This window comes from Cannabis sativa, chromosome 1 (assembly GCF_029168945.1).
Source record: "Cannabis sativa cultivar Pink pepper isolate KNU-18-1 chromosome 1, ASM2916894v1, whole genome shotgun sequence".
NCBI lineage: Eukaryota > Viridiplantae > Streptophyta > Magnoliopsida > Rosales > Cannabaceae > Cannabis > Cannabis sativa.
The window spans coordinates 38,987,447-39,011,287 of record NC_083601.1 but is presented as its reverse complement, the minus strand read 5'-3'; the positions used below and the strand labels follow the sequence as shown (position 1 = coordinate 39,011,287).

At 30.9% G+C, this 23,841-nt stretch overlaps 4 protein-coding genes and 1 long non-coding RNA gene across 9 annotated transcripts; 3 read left to right on the top strand and 2 right to left on the bottom strand.

Moving 5' to 3' along the window:
* Positions 1–1,316: 1,316 nt before the first annotated feature.
* LOC115706881 (uncharacterized) lies at positions 1,317–3,390 on the bottom strand. Its single transcript, XM_030634639.2, has 6 exons — positions 3,031–3,390; positions 2,754–2,933; positions 2,284–2,365; positions 2,100–2,207; positions 1,842–2,000; positions 1,317–1,614 (listed from the first exon to the last, which is right to left on the bottom strand). The coding sequence occupies exons 1-6, from the start codon at positions 3,280–3,282 to the stop codon at positions 1,418–1,420; spliced, it is 978 nt and encodes a 325-aa protein (XP_030490499.2). The 5' UTR covers positions 3,283–3,390; the 3' UTR covers positions 1,317–1,417.
* A 1,056-nt stretch (positions 3,391–4,446) lies between these two features.
* LOC133033524 (uncharacterized) lies at positions 4,447–7,357 on the bottom strand. 5 transcript variants are annotated; one of them, XR_009685648.1, is made up of 7 exons: positions 7,134–7,357; positions 6,545–6,864; positions 5,845–6,160; positions 5,718–5,766; positions 5,542–5,633; positions 4,889–5,428; positions 4,447–4,737 (listed from the first exon to the last, which is right to left on the bottom strand). It is a non-coding gene; the product is annotated as an uncharacterized LOC133033524 (long non-coding RNA). The 5 variants fall into 5 exon arrangements; XR_009685646.1 differs by having other exon boundaries at positions 5,718–6,160; XR_009685647.1 differs by having other exon boundaries at positions 5,542–5,766.
* A 2,606-nt stretch (positions 7,358–9,963) lies between these two features.
* LOC115703618 (endonuclease 4) lies at positions 9,964–13,238 on the top strand. The gene is made up of 9 exons (XM_030630855.2): positions 9,964–10,373; positions 10,457–10,631; positions 11,156–11,263; positions 11,374–11,429; positions 11,884–11,967; positions 12,085–12,177; positions 12,311–12,378; positions 12,744–12,817; positions 12,942–13,238. Exons 1-9 carry the CDS (start codon positions 10,263–10,265, stop codon positions 13,061–13,063), a joined length of 891 nt encoding a protein of 296 aa, XP_030486715.2. The 5' UTR covers positions 9,964–10,262; the 3' UTR covers positions 13,064–13,238.
* A 3,998-nt stretch (positions 13,239–17,236) lies between these two features.
* Positions 17,237–19,934, top strand: LOC115707935 (probable glycosyltransferase At5g11130). The gene is made up of 4 exons (XM_030636041.2): positions 17,237–17,824; positions 18,146–18,327; positions 18,610–18,967; positions 19,067–19,934. The coding sequence occupies exons 1-4, from the start codon at positions 17,618–17,620 to the stop codon at positions 19,742–19,744; spliced, it is 1,425 nt and encodes a 474-aa protein (XP_030491901.2). The 5' UTR covers positions 17,237–17,617; the 3' UTR covers positions 19,745–19,934.
* A 369-nt stretch (positions 19,935–20,303) lies between these two features.
* Positions 20,304–23,839, top strand: LOC115706876 (endonuclease 4). Its single transcript, XM_030634637.2, has 9 exons — positions 20,304–20,737; positions 21,222–21,396; positions 21,791–21,898; positions 21,981–22,036; positions 22,396–22,479; positions 22,585–22,677; positions 22,913–22,980; positions 23,213–23,286; positions 23,443–23,839. Exons 1-9 carry the CDS (start codon positions 20,630–20,632, stop codon positions 23,565–23,567), a joined length of 891 nt encoding a protein of 296 aa, XP_030490497.2. The 5' UTR covers positions 20,304–20,629; the 3' UTR covers positions 23,568–23,839.
* Positions 23,840–23,841: the final 2 nt, after the last annotated feature.

The window sequence follows — 23,841 nt, the reverse complement described above, 5'->3', positions numbered from 1 at the left end:
AGAATTGTTTAATGTTTCAGTTCATTTTGTTAAGCGATCTGCGAATAAAGTGGCCCGCTTTTTAACTAGGGACTCTTATTCTAAAACTTATTGCATGATTAGTAAGGAGTCTCTTCCTACTAATTTATTGTTCTTACTTTTAAAGGACTTTTAATTAACGGAAGCCTCTATTTTCGTTCAAAAAAATATGCAAAATTTCACACTATTAATAATATTGAATTTTGATCTACACTAAATTGGTGCACAACTTTTTTTTTTTTTTTAACTCTTTTTTAATTTGTTTTGAAAATATTAATAAATTATTTACTGACAATACATCATAAATTTATTATTAATATAAAAAACTATAAAATGTAAAATCTTTCAAGCAAAGTATATTTATTTGGTGTAAATAATTAGAATTGTTGCACTAAAATTAATAAATTTTACTAGGAGTGTTTATCTAATTCAATTCGTACTATTTTGCTCATAGTACATCTGATCCGTACTAACTGTGAATTTAATATTTTGTATCCAGTCCAATTCATAATAACTCAAATTTAACCCAATCTAATTTGCAAAAGTACGAATTGAATCGGTTACTTTTAATATTAAATTATTTAATATTTTATTAATTTTTTTTCTTCATATAAGTAACAATAAAATAAAACAAATTATTATTGTTTTATGTCTCTAACAATAAATTAAAACAAATAAAATAACAAATATCAAATTAAAAAGAAGAAAAAAAATTACTATGTATAAAAATATATATAATTTTATTATAAATTATATTTTTCTTATAAATAAGAATAAACATTTAATCTACTAAGGTTTGAAATATATTTAAATTATGTGCATTAATGTATTTTTTACATTAAAATATCAATTGTATATATAATTTTTAAAATATATAAATATATGTGAATGAAATTAGATCAATTACTTTTACATATCAATCAACCTACACAAGTACAGATTCTAAATTTTTCAATCCAATTCAATCTGCACAAGTACAAATATTCACACTTTACGAATTGGATTAGATATTTTATGAACATCCCTAAATTCTACACCAAATTAATAAAAAAAACAAATGGTCCAGTAGAATAGGTGGAACACTTGATCACTTGTATTCAACATAATTCTTGCTTTTTCTTCCGATGCCACACTTAGGTTGATACCCCAACATCTTTTAGAGATTACTAGTCCATATAATGACAACTAGACAAGGCTCAGAAGTACTACAGAATTTAAAGATCAACAGAGCTCAAAACATTTAGATTGAGATTGAGATAGTTTTATTTAGCATAGTATTCATTTACGCGAACGGTATATGACGTTGAGTAAAAATCACTTTATTATCATGTTAAAGTCTAAAGTAAACATGGGTATGTATGCACACATCAAACATTGTCTTACATAAACATTAACGGAATCATGGAACAAGCAGTATTTTCCCTATATGGTCGCTGCTTTCCATGAGTCTGTGAGCCTCTGCTGCTTCAGATAAAGGGTAAGATTTGTAGATGACAGGTTTCACCTTACCAGCCCCAATTGCAGGCCAAACATTCTTCTCCACTTCACTAACAATAGCTGCTTTGTTTTCTAGAGTCCTTGTTCGCAAGCCAGCCGCTGCGCCGTGGTCATACACAATCAGCAAATGATAAAAGAGGTAAAGCATATTCAACGGAACAGTAATACCAAAATTAGAACATGATCATTTGCTTCTGTATTCAATAAGAAAAAAGAGGAGACAAGAGGAAAAAAAAATGTAATATGTTGAGCTGAAGAGACCAACTCAAAGAAAGAAAAAAAATCAATGAGCATATGGAACCAAATCTCAATAGAGATGGTAATACCTTGCACTGTGAGGCGCTTGGGGAACAAAGCACGGAGATCTAATTCTGTAACAGCTCCCCCCATGAACCCAATAATGAAAAGCCTTCCATCATAATTCAAGCTCTCAAGATTTTTCTTGAAATAGGATGCTCCAATGCTATCCAGAATAACATCAACACCTACAGTTTCCCAAGTGTTAACTATGTTTTCTCAATCACAACATAGAAAATAGAGGCCCAGAATTTTCACTAATATGTAACTGCTACAAAGTAAAGTACCTTTACCACCAGTTTCTTCTTTTACTCTGGAAACAAAGTCCTCTGTTTTGTAGTTTATACAAACATCAGCACCAAGGTTCTTGCAGAAAGCTAGTTTTTCCTCGCTGCCTGGTAAGGAAGATCCAAGTACATGAATACAACAGAAACAGCAGATATGTCATAAGATAAACAAGTATGGCCAGACCTGCTGTGACAAATACTCTCGCTCCTATGTATTTAGCAATCTGAATGGCAAATGTTCCAATGCCACTAGAGCCTCCATGAACCTGTATTACATGTGGAAAAGTTGTTGAAATTGCATCTCCCCTAATACTTACCAACATCCCAATCAACCAATTTACTTCAATTTTGAAAGAAAAAAATGTCAAGCTCCCAACGCAATTGGATCACCATAATTATAGAGTTGTATCAAATAACTAAATAATCATGTACAACATTGTAACCATGCGGAACATAATAGTTGAAATCAATAAAATCACATCCAATCAATCTTGCAAACACACAGATTTAGATGTTTCAATACCAAAATAAATAATATCCTATTAATTATTAGTTTGATATAAAAACAGTGCCATCCCAAATCACAGTTGAGCTGTTGGTACCATCCACCATATACTAAACAACAAGGAATCAAATGAAAAAAGAAAAGGTTACCAAAAGTGATTCCCCAGCAGTGAGGCGACTGGTCATGAAAACAGTGGACCAAACAGTGCAAGCCACTTCAGGAAAAGCAGTAGCATCCTTCAAGGAAATACCAGGCGGCAATGGAAGAACTTGTCCAGCAGGCACAGCCACCTTCTCAGCATACCCACCTCCACTAAGGAGACAACAAACCTGTAAAGTGTAAACCATGGATTTTTTCTTCTTCATAAATTGTCTTAGTTTCAGCTTTAATTTAGGAGAAGAAATGATATTAATTGTGGTAAAGAACCTGATCGCCAACTTTCCAGCGGGAAACGTCTTTTCCTACGGCTTCAACGGTTCCAGAACATTCAAGTCCCAGATAAGGACTGGTACCCTTTGGTGGAGGGTGCTGGCCCTTTCTTTGAAGGGTATCGGCTCGGTTGAGCGCTGTGGCTTCGATCTTGACAAGGACCTCATCGGCGTTGAGCTCGGGGTCTTCAACGTCTTGAAGTTTGAGTACTTCTGGGCCTCCGGGAGTGGTTATCACTATCGCCTTCATCTCTTGGCCCCCAAATCTGTGTACATGTACAGGTCTCTACTATACTACTTCTTCAATCCCCTCCCTCCCTCCTCTTTAACGTCCTCGGCTTCTTTTTTGTTTTGTTTTGTCGTTTGTGTTTCTACAATTTTGTACGGTTTTGTCGTTTTCAATTATGCATTCTTTCTAGGATGTCGTTTGTTAAAGATAACAAAGCGATTAGCAAAGTGCAAACCCAGAGCATGCTTGGAATTGGGCCTCGATCTAGATCCCAAACATTTTGTGGACCCATGAACATATGGGCCTAATTACTTTCCATCGTGTGTCAACTGCTTTATTTTAGAAATTTACACTAAATATTATTTTTTAAAAAAAAAAAAAATTTACATTTATATTTTAGCAAAAAAAATTCTACAATGCACCATCCTAAAATAGATATATTGATGTACCCTTATCTGTTTTAGCATCCGAAATAATTTTTTAGTCAAATTTTTTCTCATGATCATGTACGTTATAGTTATTTAAGACATCGTGCAAAATTTTAAGAAATTCGGAAAGATTTAACATGCCAAAAACTATGTTCAAACAGTGTGTTGCACGAGTGACTATTTTATTTTATACGCGTGTAAAATAGGTTGTTTGAACATTGTTTTCTATATTGTAAATTATTCCGAATTTCTCAAAATTTTGTAAGATATCTTAAATAGATATAACGTACATGAATATGAAAAAAAAAATAGACAAAAATTATTCTGGATGCTGAAACAAATTAAGGGTGCATCAGTACATCCCTTTTAAAGGGGTACATTGTAGAATAGAATCTTTTACCATTATTCTTCCATACTTATCACTGTTTTTTGTACTTATTAATCAGCTTTGACTCATTTTTTTTTTTAAACAGTTGCTCACTTTTTATTTTTTATATTTTTCTTCTTTTAATTTTTTTTTTCAAATTCTTTTTCTCTTTTTTATTTTTATTTCTTTTCTCAAACTATTTTTTTTTATATTTGTATATATATAAATATACTAGTTAGAAGTTACGTGCCGAGGCACGTAAATATTAGTTTTATTTAGAGTTTAGTTTTTTGTTGTTTTATTTAGATTGTATCTAAATATATCATTTTTATTAAAATAATATATATGCTATCATATTTGGTTAGTAAAATATAATTGAGTATATTTAAGTCATAACAAAATAATACTTATTATTTACTTATAGAAAATTTAGAGGACACAATCTGTTTCTCAGTATGTAATTTTTTGTAGCATCATTAAAGATTTGGCATCATCAATCTGTTTTGATGAATCACAAAATCCCAGAGACGGATTAAGACTGGCAGGTGCTTTAACCTCAGAAATATTCGCCAAAGAATCAATTAAATCTTCAGATATTTCTTTCAATGTTGAACGATCATTGGTTGCAGGAATTTGGTCACTTTCCCAAGAGCTGCTTGCTTCTGATATCTCCGTTGCACGCTGTACAACAAACTATGATAAGTATGGTATACCCTACTTTAAAATTTGAAGATTTGAACAATAAAACTATTTCAAGGATAACATGAGCAGCAAAGGAAACATCTTTCTCAGCTAGAAACAGTGGGGAAATGTATATGTATGCTGAACTTACGCAAACATCTTTCGCAAGTTGTTCATCAAGACGGTGCAGATTCAACGAGATAAATGATGCCTGAATAGCGATAACGAGCTGCTCGACGAAGATCAGGAATGCCGTCTCTTTCTCTCAAAATCTTCACAAAGCCATTGACTATTTTAAAATAAGCTTCTCAAAAGTAAAACATTTATCACTGTGATAGATAAATTTTTCTTCTGCTATATATAAAAATATAAAAAGAAGTGATGAGATAAAATCTTTCTTCTTTTTTTTCTTTCATAATCTTAAGCCAATCACAAGTTGAAAAGGGTCAGAAATATTATGAAATTAGTTATTATAGCCAATGGCTATGGCTATGGCAAGAATATGAAGTTTTGAATATGAAAGCCTGTAAAGTAATTAATAAGCCAAAAGAGCTTGTGTCTTGCCTCGGATCGGATATCAATGAGCACAGAATTATCTTTCCCTGTCAGGACCTCCAAAGTCAATTGAGGAGACAAATCTCCCGCATAACTGCTGTATGTCGACACTCAAAAGAAGACCCTGCCACCAAATCTGATAAGAAATATAAAATTTCTTACACAATAGGCTAGTACATATTCCTGGTAAACATAAAAGAGGAAAACAAAAAACTAAGCAAAATAAATAGCAATTTGGATCATTCATACCATAAAGTGGCAGAGGTACCAGCCAACAAAACAAATGGAACGATTGGATCAAAGCCAAGAGTTTTCTCAAAACCCTCAATAGCAATATAAACCTGATTAATAAACACAGTTCACTCAGCATGTAGAAGAAGTAAAACAAAGATTAAAAACAAAAGGGTGCTGAAATCTATGATCACCTTTTGAAAAGCAATCTTGGCAGGTGTCAAGATATTTCATAGATTAATTCTCTAAAGTTGAGAACTTTACTAAGAAAGTGTGTAAACTTTACTAATACCTAAACAAGTTAAGTTTTAAGGAACTGACCTGAGAATGAGAAGAACAAGTTGGAGTTGCAGAGCATAGAGGCAACATTGTCATTAACAAATCTCAAACATTCATTGTTCGATCAAAAAAGAAATTAAATTGATATAAAACAAAGATAAATATCTAATTTTGGATTAAGAGGATTGGAGTGGCAAATCGTGTTGCTTCGTTGGAAACTTAAAGCTATTAGCTTGATCCTGTTCAACTACTCCTTGCCTCTCGTTCTTCTTGTGGGGACAAACGTTTTCATTTTCATACGAAGTGAGAATTTGTTATTGCATGGCAGTTCAATTAGTACAAATTCAAAATACTTCTCCTAAATAATAAATAGAGAAAAATATCAGTGATTATCACAATGAAATTTGTTCTGTTTCTTTTTCAATATAAAGTTTAATTTTGTTCTTAATTAAGTTAATGTCCATTTATCTTTTCCTCCAAAATGTTTTCAATTAAATATGATAGTGATTGCAATATTGGGTAGTCACCCACATCTATGGCAACCCTAAATACTAATCCTAAGTCATCTTGTTCATGTCCAATTATACATTCATAGTCAATGATCAATTATGCCTTTAAATTTATCAAAGATTAAACTCTTAGAAAAAGAAAAAAAAAACCAGACAATCCCTAGAATAATTAAAGAAAATATCAAGAACAAATACGAAAAAGAAAGTCATAGAGAGAAGGTACTCCGATTTACCGAACGAGAATCGCTGTAACGAGCGGATTGAGGAAGAAATTGAAGGAGTTGATGATCGATTTCCAATCGCTTCGGCAGAGGATGATGTCGGAGTATAAAGAAACCGTTGGGAGAAGATACTACACCGTTACAGGGGAAACTCCGAGAGATGAGGTGATTGAGAAGATCATTTTCGATGGAGGAGATCAGTAATTTTTGGAGAGGGCGATTCAGGAACACGGAAGGGGGAAAGTTCTGGAAACTGTTGTTGAGATTCAAGATCGGCACGAATCGGCTAAGGAAATTAAGCCCCACCTAAACACTTTTCAATAAATAGTCGCCTGCACAAAATCAAACGATCCAACACCGAAATTCTCTTTTAATGATCAACCACTTGAAAACCATTTCAAACTCAACAAGATTCCCCAAACCACTTCAATTTAAGGAGCATACAGATCAAGAACAGAGTACAAAATTTCAACGACAATTTTTTTATTTATTTTTTCATTTTTTCCTCCTAATGGGTAAGACTAAAATCGAGATGAGCATGGATCAAAATCAAAACGAATTCAATTACGATCGAAATTGAAGAAAATCAAAAACAAAAAACCTGATTGTTATCGTGTCGTATTTGGGTGTGTTCCTACTCTATTACGGAGCTTCAGAGCTGTCATTGCTGATAAAAACGGCTCCCAAATTGATGTGAGAGAAGAGATTGAGATTGAAGAAGATGATGATAGAGATGAAACCCAAATAGTTTTCGTTTAGAAAGTAGGAATTAAAGAACCCAAATTGTTTTCAATCGTCGACAGAGTGAGAAACTTTTTTTTAAAAAATCTTTTTATAAGAATAATTATATAAAAAATTGGGGATATACGCTAGAGAGATGTATGGTTAAGATGATTTTTTTTAATTTAAAAAGAGATTATTAATATTTAAAAGATTGTTTAATTTTTTGGGTTTAATTATTGGGTTTATTTGTTAATGGGAGTTTAAACCTAATCGTTAAATTTAACAGAATATTTTTTTATTTTTAAGTATATTCTGTTAAACCAAGAATCGTTAAACCAAGAATTGTCGTTAGATAGGCACTTTTAATATATAAAGATATAATAACTGTACATTTTTATATCTTATTTTTTAACACTCTTTCTATCTCTTACAAAAAATTAAGAGCACTCTTCCTATATATTTTATTATTTTTTTTTTTATTTTTTACATAATTATTTTTTAGATGTTTTGTATATTATTGAGAGTTAATTTATAAATAATTTGTATATTTTAATAATTTAATATCTTGTTATTTTTTGTTAATTTATAGTTGTCTTTTTTGTTATTTTATAATTATTTTATAGTTATTTTTATGTTATTGTTTAGGTGTTTTATAGTTATTTATATTTATTTTTATGTGTTTTTTGAATAGTTGTTGTTTAGTTTTTATGTATTTTTTTATCGTGTATATTTTTAATTTATTTCAAACAATAATTTTATTGTATATATGTGCATTCGTTTAATTGTTTTTATATTTTTTTAGTTGTTTTCAATTTATAGTTATTTTTAAACTATCACTAACTCAAAAAAGAAAAGAGAAAAAAAAAAGTTGTAATAAAAAATTTTATGGAAAAAAATAATGTATTAGTATAAAAAGATAAATCAAGTTGAAAATATTTTACTTATTCCAATTAAGTCAATGTTTTGTTATTTTTCTATTGCTTTGTAGTTTTATAATTATTTTCATGTTATTTATTAAGTTGTTCTAAGGTTGTTTTTTAGTTGATTTTGAGTTATTTTTTCAATTTTATTGAACACAATATTTTTTTAATTTCAAAACAATAAACACAATATTTTTGTAAAGTTGATACAGTAAAAATGTAAAAAAATTTGTGTTACAATATTTTTGTAATTTTTTTTTTCCCATTTTACAGTAATCTTGTAAGTTTTCTATATTTTCATCATTTCACCCAATAATTTAGATTATTGAATATTGATATTATTTTTTTTCATTAAATGATTGTATTATTATTATTATTATTATTAAATTTTATATTTATTTTTGTATTATTAGTATTATTTTATATTTTTTTTAATAAATTATTAAGTAGATATTAAATGATATATTAAATTTTGTATATAATAATGGGTAAATACTATTTTGGATTCTGTGTTTTGCAAAAGTTATCGATTGGACCCTCTATTTTTTTAAATGACAAAATGGACATTGTATTTTCCAAAATAGTAAAAATAGAACATGAGCTTAATTTTTGATTTTTTTTTAATATAACCAACTTGAAGACAATTCCTAACACAAACAGATACAATGTAAATATTTTTGTTATAACACCTTTAGATCAGATTATTATTAAATTTTATTTTAACAAAAAATCAGTTTAAAGTCTTATTTGTACCATTTTGAAAAATATAGGATTCAGAGAGTCTAATTGGTATTTTTTGCAAAATATATAGTTTAAAATAGTATTTACCCTTTTATAATTATGTATTGGAAAATAATAATAAAAGTTGATATAAAAATATTAGAAAAATACTTTTTGTGTGAAATATAAATATTAGAAAAATACTTTTTGTGTGAAATATAAATATTAGAAAAATACTTTAGTGTTAGATAAACAAATAACTAAAAAAGTTCTAAGCTAAAATGGGGTGTAGTGTTTTTTAGCTCGTCTATCGAGAAGAAAATTAAAATTTTAACTATTTTTTTTAACTTCTAAGTATTATAAAAGGGAAATTTGAGTTTCTATGCATTTTTTATACCTAAATTAATTATCTAAACTAATACTTATAACTCTTTAAAAAATAGAACTACTTTTACCTAAACCCCAAAATACCCCCCTCATTATTCTCAACCATTTCTCTCTCTTCCTCCTTTCTCTCTCAAATCAAACCCACCAAAACACACTGCCGATCCACCTCCCTTCCACCCAAAACCAACCATCGCAGAACGGCGAATGCCACCTCCGACCGAGACGCCGACGGAGAGCCAACCGAACCCACACCTCCACCACCTCCGACCCTCTCTGAAATGCGAAGAAAAAAAAAAAAATTCTGAAACTTTTTTTTTTTTTTCCTGCGATTTGAGAGAGGGAAGAAGACAAAGGTCCGATGGTCGGACCTTGGGGGTCCGATGGTCGGACCCATCGGACCCCCAAGGTCCGACCATCGGACCTTTGATTTTTTTTTTTTTTTTTTTTTTTTTTTCCGCGATTTTGGAGAGAGAGGAAGAAAGGGTCCGATGGTCGGGTCCGATGGGTCCGATGGGTCCGATGGTCGGTCCGATGGGTCCGATGGCTCGGCTTTAATTTTTTTTTTTTTTTTTTTTTTTTTTTTTTTTCCCGCGATTTGAGAGAGGGAAGAGAGAGGTCCGATGGTCGGACCTTGGGGTCCGATGGGTCCGATTGGTCGGACCCCATCGGACCCCATGGTCCGACCATCGGACCTGGGGTGTGGGATTATTGGGACCGGCTAGATAGAGAGAGAAAGAGAGATAGTTTTAGTTTGGGGGTATTTTTGGGGTTTTGAAAAAAAAGGTATAGTTTTTTTAGGGTTTTAATTATTGGTTTATAAATCAAATTTTTTGATTTTCTAAGCATAGAAAATCAAATTTCCCTTATAAAATATCTATTGGCTTGGCATGCTGTACAAATATAGCTCAAATCAAATTGAAATTTGAAAAGGAAGCTCAAGTTAAAAAAAATAGAATATTTGGTGCTAGTGCTACCAAACCATGTACGGCTCAGACTCAGGGCTGCTCAGGAAACTTGTATTTCTGCTCTTCATTCCAGGAATTCTGGGTTGGGGACCTGAAGGTCATTATGCCACTTGTAAGATCGCAGAGGTGAGTTATCTATCTTTATATATACAATGTATATAATATTATTGTACACAAACATAATGTGTATATGTATATATGATGATTAGGGTTATCTGAGTGAGGAAGCAGCGGTTGCGGTGAAAGAATTGCTTCCAGAATCAGCAAAAGGGGATCTTGCATCAGTATGCTCGTGGCCAGATGATATTCGCAAACAATATAGATGGAGCGCTGCTTTACACTTCGCCGATACACCTGATTATGTCTGTAACTTCAATGACCACAGTAAGTCTATATCATCTCTCATCAGTACTTCTTTTATTATTATTTTTTTTTTAAAAAAAAAAATGTGTTGCCAAGTAAGGGTTATTTAGTGTGATCTTACTGTACTGCACTGTAAAAATTGCAAGCAGTACTTATTTGTAATTGATTATATATTTAAGCTGTTAATGTTTTTGAAAGCATTTAAGCAGTGTTAATTTTTTGATGAATTTAAATGTAAAGGACGTACGGATTGAAAATAATAGAGGTCACGGATGGAATATATTTTAAAAGACGGAAATTAAAAGCAAAAATAAGGAAGAAAGATCAATAAATACAATGTTATAAAACAAAAAAATTTCAAGCTAGCCCACCAAGTTTTTTTTTTCCCAACTTTTCTTTCCAACAAGGCAATTAAAAGAAAATATTAGGGGAACTAATTAATAAGGGTGAATCAGGCTGCAAATTAAGCTCAAATCTTTGGAAGGTTGTCGTCAGTAAACTAAGCAAATTAATATCTGGATCTCTACAATAATTATAATATATAGGAGACTGCCATGACCCTTCTGGGAGCAAAGGTAGATGTGTAACTGGGGCAATTTTCAACTACACAAAGCAGCTATCTGGTTATCACAACCCCACCCTCGAATCAAAATGTGAGTATATCTTTCTTCAATGTTATTACATGGGGTGGCAATATATTTTATATTTAAAAAACAATTATATATCTAATATTTGGTGTGGCTTTTATTGTTTGTTTTGGCAGACAATTTAACTGAGGCACTTATGTTCTTATCTCATTTCTTTGGGGATGTCCATCAGGTTTGCTTTTCCTATTTTTGGTGCAAAATTACTGAGTATATAATTTTCAAACTAGAAATTAATAAAAATATTATCTGCCAGAGAAATGATATATTTATATACAAAAATTCTTGCTGTAATAAAAATACATAGTATAAAAGTTTCTTGTATAGAAATTTTATAACAAAGAAAATTCCTGGGAATTGAAACTAATTAATATTAATGTTAGAGTAAAATATTAATAAAAATAATGTAATTTATGAGACATTGCTTAAAAAGCCAGTATTTAACTGAGAAATAAGGATATCAAAATGTTGACTTTTCCACCCAATTAAATAATACACACTTTCTCTCTCCAAATTAACTAGAGACTTTAACTGAGAAATTGCATTTTGAAGAAATGAATGTATAATTATAAAAATGATAAATATAAATTTCGACATAGTGATCTGAAGTAAGTGCTGTATATTGTCAGCCTCTTCACATGGGTTACCTTGGAGATTATGGTGGTAACTTAATAGCAGTACAATGGTACGAAAACAAGACAAATCTCCACAGGGTAAGCAAATTAATGTGTCTAGATTCACACTGTAGCAATATTGTTTGATTATTTAATTAAGTAGTGTTCATGAAATTGATTAATTTGGTTTTTAATTTGTTCAATTATATATTCCAGGTATGGGACGACAAGATCATTGAATCTGCTTTGAAGTCATTTTATAATTCGAACCTTTCATCGATGATACAATCCCTTCATCAAAAAATTGAAGTAAATTAACGTTGCTATCTTTATTCTTCATATAATTAAGTTTTGCTTGCTTATAATTATAATCATTAATATAATTAATCTTCTCAAAACTTGTTTAACATGTTTGGTTTCTTTTTTATGGCGCTATACATAGACTGGTTGGTTTAATGATGCCTCATCGTGGGGTGTATGCCCAAATAATGAAACTGTTTGTCCAATTCGGTAAGTTTTATTATCTATATTATATCCTAATTTAATTAATAAGTCTCATGCACCGAGAAAATTAAATCTAGTTATTTCTTTCCTTAAGTACATTTTGGGCTTGTTTGGAACGCCGTATTAGGTCGTATTGTATTGTATTATATTGAATTGTATTTTATGCAATATTTTTATGTAAAACTATATGTGGTATTAACTTTTATGGACACCTAAATATATAATATTTTATTATAAATTAAATTTTAACATAGTATTATATAAAAATATGATATATAATCCAATTTAATATAATACAATACAATACAGTTCCAAACGAGCCCTTAAGTATTAGACTATACATGATGATGAGATAAGTATTTCATTTTCAGGTATGCCTCAGAAAGCACAGTCTGCGCTTGCAAGTATGCTTACACAAATGTCACGCCAGGCATCACACTTGGAGGTATTTTTCACTATCTCCTTATAATTTAATTAATTAGACCATCAAATTAAGTTGGACGTCGTTTCATTCATTCTATTATATGTAACTTCATTGATTTATTAAACCTTGTAATTTGTTTTCGTAGATGAATACTTTCTTTCTCGGCTTCCTGTTGTGGAGAAGAAACTAGCCCAAGGTGGGGTTCGATTGGCTGCTAGCCTCAATCGAATTTTCTCCCCTGAAGCACAACTAGTTGCTGAGTGTTAAGGATATCGATACATGAAATATCTTCTATAGTAGGGAAGTGGTATGCTATATATATGGAAAATTGTGTGGATTATTAGTTATTAAGGACTTAGACTTTTGTTATTGCCCTGCAGCCTCTGCTTGCTTTGGTTGTTTTTACGTTTTATCTTAATTATAAATCGATTATCCTAGAAACTATATACTTTGTTATTTATGTATTGTGGTTCATTTTCACTTTTAAAACGTACGTAATTGCATGCCAATTTGCCATGCCTACCATGTTAATCATGCACCTTTTGTGTGACAATAATTTAACATCTTTAAATTATTCGTAACTACGAAAATAAACTTTATACAAAGTAGAAAATTAGAAGTATATGTTTAAGAAGTATATAATCCATCCCAATATATAATTCGAATAAGAGCGTGGTCACTTAATTATTAAATTTTGATAGGTGACCATCCAGTTTGTGTAGTATAGACAGGGCTGGAACCTTTTCTATCGCTAATTTGTTCTTATAATGGGATTTGTTACATATATTCACAATTGTTTATATTTGTAATCAGCTTTGGTTCGCCATTTCTTGATTTTCTTCAGTTATGAAATTTGTGCAGCTGACATTTATAGTCAATGTATATTTTGTTGGAATTTAGAAATCTACATATAGAGTAACTAATTATTAACCTCTTGCTTAGCTTACTAAAGAAAATGCATATTAATATATTGCTTTGGTGGTTGGATTTGGAAGTTTTAATGTATAAAAGAAGATATCCTTGATACAATATTGTACTAAAATGGATCCATGCGTTCTCATAATTCAATATGTGAGATAATCCTTTTCAGGTTCTTATTAATTTAAATGTATGACCCTATAATTAGTTAGTAGCATATGTATGGAATTATTTGAAAAGTAAAATACGTAGAAAAAAAAATATTAATATTAATTTTCTCTTGTAAAAAATTATATATCAAAAGAAAAGTTCATGAAAACTGTCGTTCATGCTATAAGTTGGGAAAGGCCGAGTGCTGCTCTGCTACTGAGTTATATATATATGGTGGTTTAGAATTATTTATGATTTCGTTTGAAATAAATCGAATATGCATGGACAATGTAATTAATTGGCTACCATTTGTAAGAATTGCAAATAAAATGTTACACCTGTTTCTACAATATGCACCCATGAAAAAGATGTGTTGATCATCATGCACCTTTTACTTAAGAATTTTCTAGTTCATTTTTTTTTATTTGTGTGTTGAAATTATTTAAAATATTTTATCAAATTTTGAAAAATTTAAAATAATTTACAATATAGAAAGTATTATTCAAACAATCTATTTTACACGGATATAAAATAATAAAAAAAAAATTACGCATGCACATTGTTTGAACCTTATTTTCAGTGTGTTAATTATTTTTTTTTTGAATTTCTTAAAATTTTGTAGGATATCTTAAATAATTATAATGTATACGACTATGAGAAAAAAAAAATTAACTAAAAAATTGATGCACCTCTATCTATTTCTGCATCCAAGAGACTTTTTTAGTCAATTTTTTTTATGGTAGTGTATATTATAATTATTTAAGTCATTCTCTAAAATTTTGAGAAATTCAAAAAAATTTAACATACCAACAGAGTATAAATTTTCGGTTGCACGCATGATTTTTATATTGTAAATTATTCCAATTTTTTTAAAATTTTATATGATGTCTTAATTAAATAACCATAACTAAAAAAAAATTAGACAAAATACTTTTCTAGATATATACCGAAATAAATAGAGGTGCATCGATGTATCTAGTTTGAGGAGGTGTATTGTAGAATATTATTGAAAAATTCTATAATGCTTAAAATGGATGTACAGATACACCCTTATGTGGTTTAGTATCCGAAATAATTTTTCAATTAAATTTTTTCTCATGGATATATATTATAGTTATTTAAAACATTGAGCTAAATTTTAAAAAAATTATTATACACTGATTTAAACCGTGTATTGTACACGTAATTATTTTATTTTAGAAGTGTGTAAAATAGACTGTTTAAATAGTATTTTCTATATATATTATAAATTATTCTGAATATCTTAATTTTTTTAAATTATCTTAAATAATTATAAAAAAAAAAAAAACTAAAAATTAGATGCTGAAATGAAGTGCATTGTAAAAGCACATTCATGAAAAAGATATTATGTATAAAGAATGTCAGTTTCGGAATGGGGTGTAACTATTTACCAAAAAAAAATAAAATAAAAATGGGGTGTAACTTGTAAGGGATATAAAGTTTTCAAATAAACGTGTTGTTTATCATGAAAGTTGTCAAATTTGTAATATTATTGTCGTTTATGTAGAAATTGTCGTTTTACAGGAAAGTGGTCCACACTGAAAAGGTTCTCTTCAATGCATTGTTTTCATCACGAAATCATTAACAGTTTCAAAGAGGTTTACATAAAATTAGTTTGTAGAGCTTCTTCAATCAGATGCAAAAATAATAATCGGCCAAGGACCAATCTCATTTTACTTCCCAATTAAGGGGCATCTTAAAGTGCCGAGATATTGTTACAAGTACAATTTAATATTAGATTGCAAATATTTTTTTTAATAAATAATATGAAAAAAACACTTAAGGTACTAATGACATATTTTCCCACCCCAAGTAACTTGCATATTAATGCCCCATTTAGAAATCGATAAGAGATCTTGGTATGTAGTATAATTTTAGGAGCCAAATCTTCTGTCCCAATTTTTCCCTGGCTCTCTATCCCAATCCAATTAAAATGCTCCACCTATATTTCCTACCAAAGTTAATATATTTTTCTTTCCAAAATAAACAAACTTAATATATTTACTTGAATAAATTAAATTTTACCTAATATATTATTAATATTAACGTAAGTTGTAATACTAATATATTTAAAAAATAATATATTATTAATATTAATATTTATAAAATATTAATGATAACACCAGTTTAATTTTTTGAGAAAAAAAAGAAGATTCTTAATAAAAAAAAATCTGAAATAAAAAAAATAGGTCTTTTTTTTTTTTTATATAAATTATATTATTTTTTAACTAAAATCTTATTTTATTCTTCTTCTTTTTTTTTTTTTTCTAACGATTTTATTTTATTCAAGTGTCTTTATTATTATTTTTCTCTGAATAAAAAAAAATATGAAAAGAACATTTAACCAAAAAAAAAAGAGTCCCATAATTAATTGAGGTGGAGCATTATAATTGGATTGGGATAGGGAGATAGGGAAAAATTGGGACAGAAGATTTGGCTCCATAATTTTATCCACCACATTTGTTTATTAGTAATAAAAAATAATATTTTACATGGGAGTTCAGAGTTATATGAATATCCTTTCAATTTCAAAGGGCGTATATATAATAATTGAGCATTGCTATTAGGTATCAGTGGTGCCTAGTACCTTCTCGACATGTTGCGTTGCGATTGGTTAGCGATACTTCTTAAAAGCTATTATAGTATGGGATCGATACTTAGTTAGACCAATAGCAATATTAACACGTAGGAGGGTGCTAGACACCATTAGCGCCGTTTAGCATTTCTCATAAGAGCATCTCCAAGGACTACATCAAATTTGGTGTTACACTATCACCAAATTTGATGTTAAAAATTATCTTCACTCCAACCACAACACCAAAAATTACACTAAAAAAATATTTCTTATTATTATATTAATTTTTTAATAAAATAAAAGAAAATATATTATCTTAATTAACTAAAACCACCACAATTAACTAAAATGCACCCCTCTAAATAAAAGAGTCACACAATCAACAAATAGTTTGAACTTTATTTTCGGCGCATTAAATTTTTCTAAATTTTTTGAAATTTTACAAGATGTCTTATATAATTATAATGTACACGATCATAAAAAAAAATAGACTAAAAAAATCTCTTGAATACCTAAACACGTAAGAGTATATCAATACACCACTTTAAAAAAAATACTTTGTAATTTTATAAATACAATTAATAATATCAATATATACATTAATTAAATATAAAAAAAAAAATGGTGTATGCTACAGTACACGGCATATATACCGTGGACTGTAGCATCCACTCCAAATTCAACAAATATATGCAGCGTCCTTGCATAACAAATCATCACCAAACAAAGGATTTGCCGTTTCCTTGGTGATGCTCTAATAATTAATATATGTTCTTTTGCATTGCTTACGTGTCCAATAGAATAACGGACCACGGGAATAAAGCCTGGGAAGGATGTACAGGGGATTCCATTCCAATAGGAAGCTATAGCATATGAGAGTGAGTCACTATGAGTAGTAGTACTCGGAAACAAAATGTTCTACATTTATGGAAGCGCTATAGTACTGTGATGACTCTTTCTAAGGGATATACTACCTTATATATATCAAATCAAACAGAAATACTAATAATTTCATCACATTATTCCTATATATCCACTCCTCTCTTCGATCGCTCTCATCTCACCATATATATAAACCCTACTCAACCTACCAAAACGAAAAGACCGAAAGAAAATTTTAGAAAGACTTTGTTGTTAATTATTTGGAGTGAGTGGCCATGGGTGAATTCAAATGCACCAGCTTGATTTTACTCTACCCTACTATTTTACTTATCATCCTCTTCTCTGCCATAAATCACAATTATTCCAATTCGATCTTGGATTTTCCATATGTTATACAGTACGATCGGCCGCCGAAGTCCGGTACTGGAACCGCCGACATTACATTCGATCTTTTTCCAGATGTGAGCACCAGTAACATCACTGTAAGTACTCTCATACATATATATATATCGATCTTGTTTCGATCTTGAGAAAATTCAAGAAAATAATTTACGCGGGAATAATTAAAGAGAATAGCTATCAAAATAAAAGAAAATCTTCGTCTAATATTTATAGGTATAACATCTATATTTAATATATGAAAATAATAAAATCTTTCGGTATTCATTTTTTTTTTCTATCCTAAAGTCCAAGATTTAAAATTATATGTGCTTTTCACAAATATATCTATTTATAGAAAAAACAAAAAGTATATTATTAATGTTTATTAAGTAGATAATTATGATTTCGTTATTTTAAATTAGGTTACTGATGAGTTAGCAAGGAAAAGTAGTAGTGATCATACATTTGGGAAAATGGAAGAGGGTTTGGCAAGAGCTAGAGCTGCAATAAGAAAAGCGTCCCGAACAAGAACCTATACATCGTACAAGGAAGAGAGTTTTGTTCCAAGAGGATCCGTTTACCTTAATCCTTACGCCTTCCATCAGTTAAGATTTTTTTTTCTCATATATATTACTAAAACATTTTACTTTCTTTTGTGCAATAATTATCTCATATATATCAACTATATGCTACATAGTTAGTTATTATGGATTAAATAAATTTGAAATAGGCTTATGAAACTAATTAATTGAAGCATTCTCTAGTCCAATCACGATGCCTTATCTTTCTTGTATTAATTTGTGATATTATTCTAGATTTGGAATTTTGTGAATTAATTAAATAATTGTTTTTAAATTAACATTTAGTGTTGCCTTGATGATGTCAGGAGCTACATTGAAATGGAAAAGAGATTCCGAGTGTGGTCATACAAGGAAGGAGATCAGCCACTCTTTCACACGGGGCCAATGAATTTGATATACTCGAGTGAAGGGATTGTCATCAATGAATTGGAGGGCGGCCCAAAAAGCCCATTTTTAGCTCAGAATCCAGATGAGGCCCTTGCATTTTTCATCCCTATTAGTGTCGTTTTCGTTGTAGAATATGTGTACAAACCATATAAGGACTATTCACGAATAAGGCTTCAAAACATTTTTGAGGAATACATCAACACAATCTCCCACAAATACCCTTACTGGAATAGAAGCAAGGGAGCTGACCACTTCATGGTTGGTTGTCATGATTGGGTAAGTACCTAAAATTACATTCTATACAAAATTAATTGCTTATATTAATTATTCTTATATCATTAAAATATGTTGTACGTACAAACAAAATGAATACAGGCACCAGATGTTTCCAAAGGATACAGGGCTGATCTTTTCAAGAATTTCATTAGAGTACTTTGCAATGCCAATTCTTCAGAGGGTTTTGAACCAATCCGAGATGTCTGCTTACCCCAAACGAGCCTTCTCAAAGGCGTAGCGGGTTTACCTGACCCTGGTTTTATTCGACCTCCAAATAACCGTTCCATACTAGCATTCTTCGCCGGGGGTGTTGATCATGGTTTTGTGAGAAAAGAACTTTACAAACAGTGGAAAGGAAAACACGATGAGGAGATTCAAGTCTACAATTACCTCACCAACACAGAAAACTACAATGAACTAATGGGTAAAAGCAAGTATTGCTTGTGCCCAAGTGGGTATGAAGTTGCTAGTCCTAGAGTAGTGGAGTCCATATACTCAGGGTGTGTGCCAGTGTTAATATCTCCGGGCTATGTTCTACCATTCAGTGATGTTCTTGATTGGAGTAAGTTCTCAGTTAATGTACCGTTTGAAAACCTTTCTGAGATAAAGACGATTCTGAAAGGGATTCCTAAGGATGAGTATTTGGCTATGCAACGAAGAGTTATGCAAGTACAACCACATTTTGTTTACAATCGTCCAGCTAAGCCATTTGATTTTATGCATATGGTTATGCACTCTGTTTGGCTTAGGAGACTTAACGTTAGGTTCCAAGCTTGACTTTTTTTTTTTTTGAGCTACATAAATTTAGTGATAATTCTTAATACTTCATCATGTATCATTCTAATGAAAAACTATACATACTTGATACTAGCCCATTTTGTTATTGATATGATGTATATATAGTACACCATTAATGTTGTTTGACAGAAGGCGACGAATGAATGGATATGAAAAGTAGTTTGTTATATGATAGCGAGTAAAGAAAGAGCTTTTTTTTTTTAATAAAAAAAAAATGAACAATATTAAACAAAGTTTGCATTAAATACCTAAATATAGATGATGAGTATATTTTATTAGAAAAACCATATTTAGTTGTTGAATAGATAGATAGATATTCATATTGGGAAAAATACAAAAAGTTAATGTAAGCCGATGATGCAAATGTTGACTAAGCTGAAAAGTATCTATCTATATTCAGTAAAAATAGAAGCACACAATCTTACCATGGTAGATATATTAATATTTTCTGTAAGGAAATGAGAAAATTTTACAGTTATTAGTTATGTGACTTTAATTTAGAAATAAATTAAAGAAAAAATTATAAAATAATTGATAAATAACTTCTTAATTTTATTTCCCTCCAATTTTACGAAACTACCTAAAATTGACCCAACAAAGTATAACATTAATAAATCTTGTGTTTTTGTCTATTTTTTTTTTAACATCTGCTCTGTTTGCAGTGATCGTCATTTGTCTCACTTTCAAACCATAGTTTAAACTTTAAAGCGTTTGATTTCCATTTTCCACGAATTTTTTACCCTTCCTCGCCAGCCAAACATGGATTAACAGAATTCATCATTGTTAGGCTGAAACCCCAGGAAAATTTCATCACCAGAGCTTATCTGGGCTCAATTAGATATCTTTCCAGCTTTGTTTGGAGATATGCACGGATCTGGGTTATGGTGTAGGGAACTTGTTTTTCTTCTATTGATTCCAGGTATACTGGGTTGGGGAAAGGAAGGTCACTATGCTACTTGTAAGATTGCAGAGGTGAGTGTCTCTTCTCTTTACTGCTGTAGTTGACTCTGCATTTTTTTTAATATTATATTGATGGTTTGGGGATAAAGATTATGTGGGACTAATATTTGGGGAAAAACAAAGTAGTAATTTTTCTCACTGTTGGTCAACATCAATTGGTTCATTGTTATAATGTTTCTAAAGTTATCGTATGCGTCCATGTATAATGTTAGAGGTGGAGAAAATAATATATAGCTAACAAGAGCTCTTATTTGCGAATTGGGCATTGTGCAAAACTTGGTAGTAGGTATATATGATTTTGACTTTAACTTCCTGGAAGATTTCAATAAAGATGGGTGGGAACTTGGGGGTAGGATGAGGTTGGTCCTGGTTGACCCCTTTCACCTGAAATTTATGCTTCGTCTTGTTTGTTGAAAGGTTTTGTTGGGGACCTGCAACTATTGTTTGATAAGAAATATTAGAGGTTTTTATGAGACAAATTTGTTTTTGCTTGCAGGGTTATCTAACAGAAGAAGCTCTAGCTGCGGTGAAACAATTGCTTCCTGATTCCGCCGAAGGTGATTTTCCGTCAGTTTGTGCTTGGGCTGATCAGGTTCGATTTCACTATCGATGGAGTAGTGCTTTACACTATATTGATACACCTGACTATAGGTGTAACTATGAATACTGCAGTAAGTAACTAGCTTTCTGATTGTTAAACCATGCTCATCTTTTGAACAATTCAAATTGCATTTGTTGCCAATTGCTTACATGACCAAACTGTGGTACAGAGTTATGAGAACCTTTCTTTGAAATTGTTATTGTTTGCTATTGTTGGGGGTTACTTCATTGTGATTTAAGCAGTTTCACTTGATGAATTATCCTGTTTGGACCTTTCTGTAGTGGCTCTAGTGGAAATAAGTCTAAGACTCGGTTAGTAAATTTGATAATCATAGATGATTGGTCTGTCAATTGGAGATAAATGAAAGACAAGATTAAACTACCTACCAAATATCGATAGCTTACCCGTATGTAATTTTTACTTTCTTTTCTTCTTAAAAGAAAACATTATTCTCTTCATGATAGGAGACTGCCATGACTCTGTTGGACGTAAAGATAGATGTGTTACTGGGGCAATTTATAACTATACCATGCAGCTATTGGATTATCAGGACTCCTCCGTGAAATCAAACTGTGAGCACCTTCGTTTCAACCATATATAATTATGAAGGGAAATAAATAGATAAGATCCTGATTATGTATTTTCGTGATGCAGACAATTTAACTGAGGCCCTTATGTTCTTATCTCATTTTATTGGGGATGTCCATCAGGTTTGCTCTTCCTAGAAATTCATCAAACTTACTGAGTATACAATGTCATCAAACTATTGAAACTTTAGTTAACCTTTCTCCATTGTAGTTTTCTTACAAATAGGAGTTCCATACTCGGTGATGACATGTGTTTCACTGGAGAGTTGAATTTTGGCTGGATTACTTGAATAGATTAGATTTTTCTTGTTTCACTGTAGTAACTTCGGCTGATAAAATGTGTTTGAAAAAGAAACTGTTACTATTAAAAGACATGTTCTTTCTTATTTTTGGTTCCCTTCTTAGTTGCTTGACTTCTGAATCAAAATAAAATTATCAGATGGTTAACATTCATATATTCTAAACTTTCTGTTGTATACCAGCCTCTGCATGTTGGTTTTACTGGAGATTTAGGTGGGAACACAATAATTGTACGATGGTACCGTAGAAAGACAAACCTCCATCATGTAAGGGCTGTTTTATGATTCAGTTACATTCATGACTCATGAAGGCTAGTTTACATCATAGTAGTCCATATGTTGTGAGATCATTCAGATTTGGTTTTATTCCAGGTATGGGATACCATGATGATTGATTCTGCTTTAAAGACATTCTATAATTCAGACCTCACAAGCATGATACAGGCCATTCAACGAAATATTACTGTATGCTGCTCTCCTTTTCCCATGATAGGTTCCTGTCATGAATGTTCTTCTTACCTAGTTTACATATGTTTTTTGATTTACCCTTTACGCATGCAGTTGAGATCTATTATGTGTGGATTGTACAAAATGTACTTATGCTGATGACTGTTGGTCAGTCTGAGTGCAAGTTGATGTTAGAATGTGTTAGTTTTCTTTTCAAGTATAACTTTGTTCTACTTGTTTTAAATTTATACAGAATGGCTGGTCCAATGATGCGTCTTCTTGGGCAATTTGTGCAAATAATCACACTGTGTGTCCAGAGCCGTAAGTTCATGCTCTTTTCTGGTCTATCCTTGATTGGTATCTTTTTTGTTGTTCACAGTAACTCTGTTTGCAGTGCTTGATTACTAACCACGAAAGTATACTATTCAAGCCACAATTAAATCACAATGAAAAATTTAACTGAGTTTCGTTTATGTGCACGTGTATGTGTATAAAGATTTATCTTAAATGTGGATTTCTTGGGCATGATAAAATTGCCATTGATAATCTTCAGGTATGCCTCTGAAAGTATTAGTGCAGCATGCAAGTTTGCTTACAGAAATGCTACACCAGGAAGCACTCTGGGAGGTATTTTCCCCTAATTCATTTAAAGTTTTCTCTTTGTATGTCAGTAGACCATTAAAGCTAGATCAAAGTAGTTCTAATGTGATGTGCGACATGCTATGCTATATATCTAAACTTGTATTCCTCGTTTCCAATTCTTTATACCTTATGTTGTTTTAGATGAGTACTTTCTTTCTCGGCTTCCTATTATGGAGAAGAGGTTGGCTCAAGGTGGGGTCCGCTTGGCTGGTACCCTTAACCGAATATTCTCTTCACATGAAAAAATTGCTGAAGCAAGAAGATAGGAGAACGTCATCCATATCAGGACAGGTGGATCATCAGATAAGAAGTGGATTCCCATTTGTTAGGTTTGTTTATATAGCTACAACTTCCCCATACGTTAAAACACTCAAAGGTACTCAACACCCTTAGCTATCCAATTCCATGTCGTCAACTCTTTGAAAAAAATAGAAATAAAGAAATAGAGAAAGAGAGAATTGCATTTGTTATTGTTTATTTGTAATTGCTCACTCTTGTCTTCTAACCCAATCAATAAGATTGATGATGCTTCTTCTTATG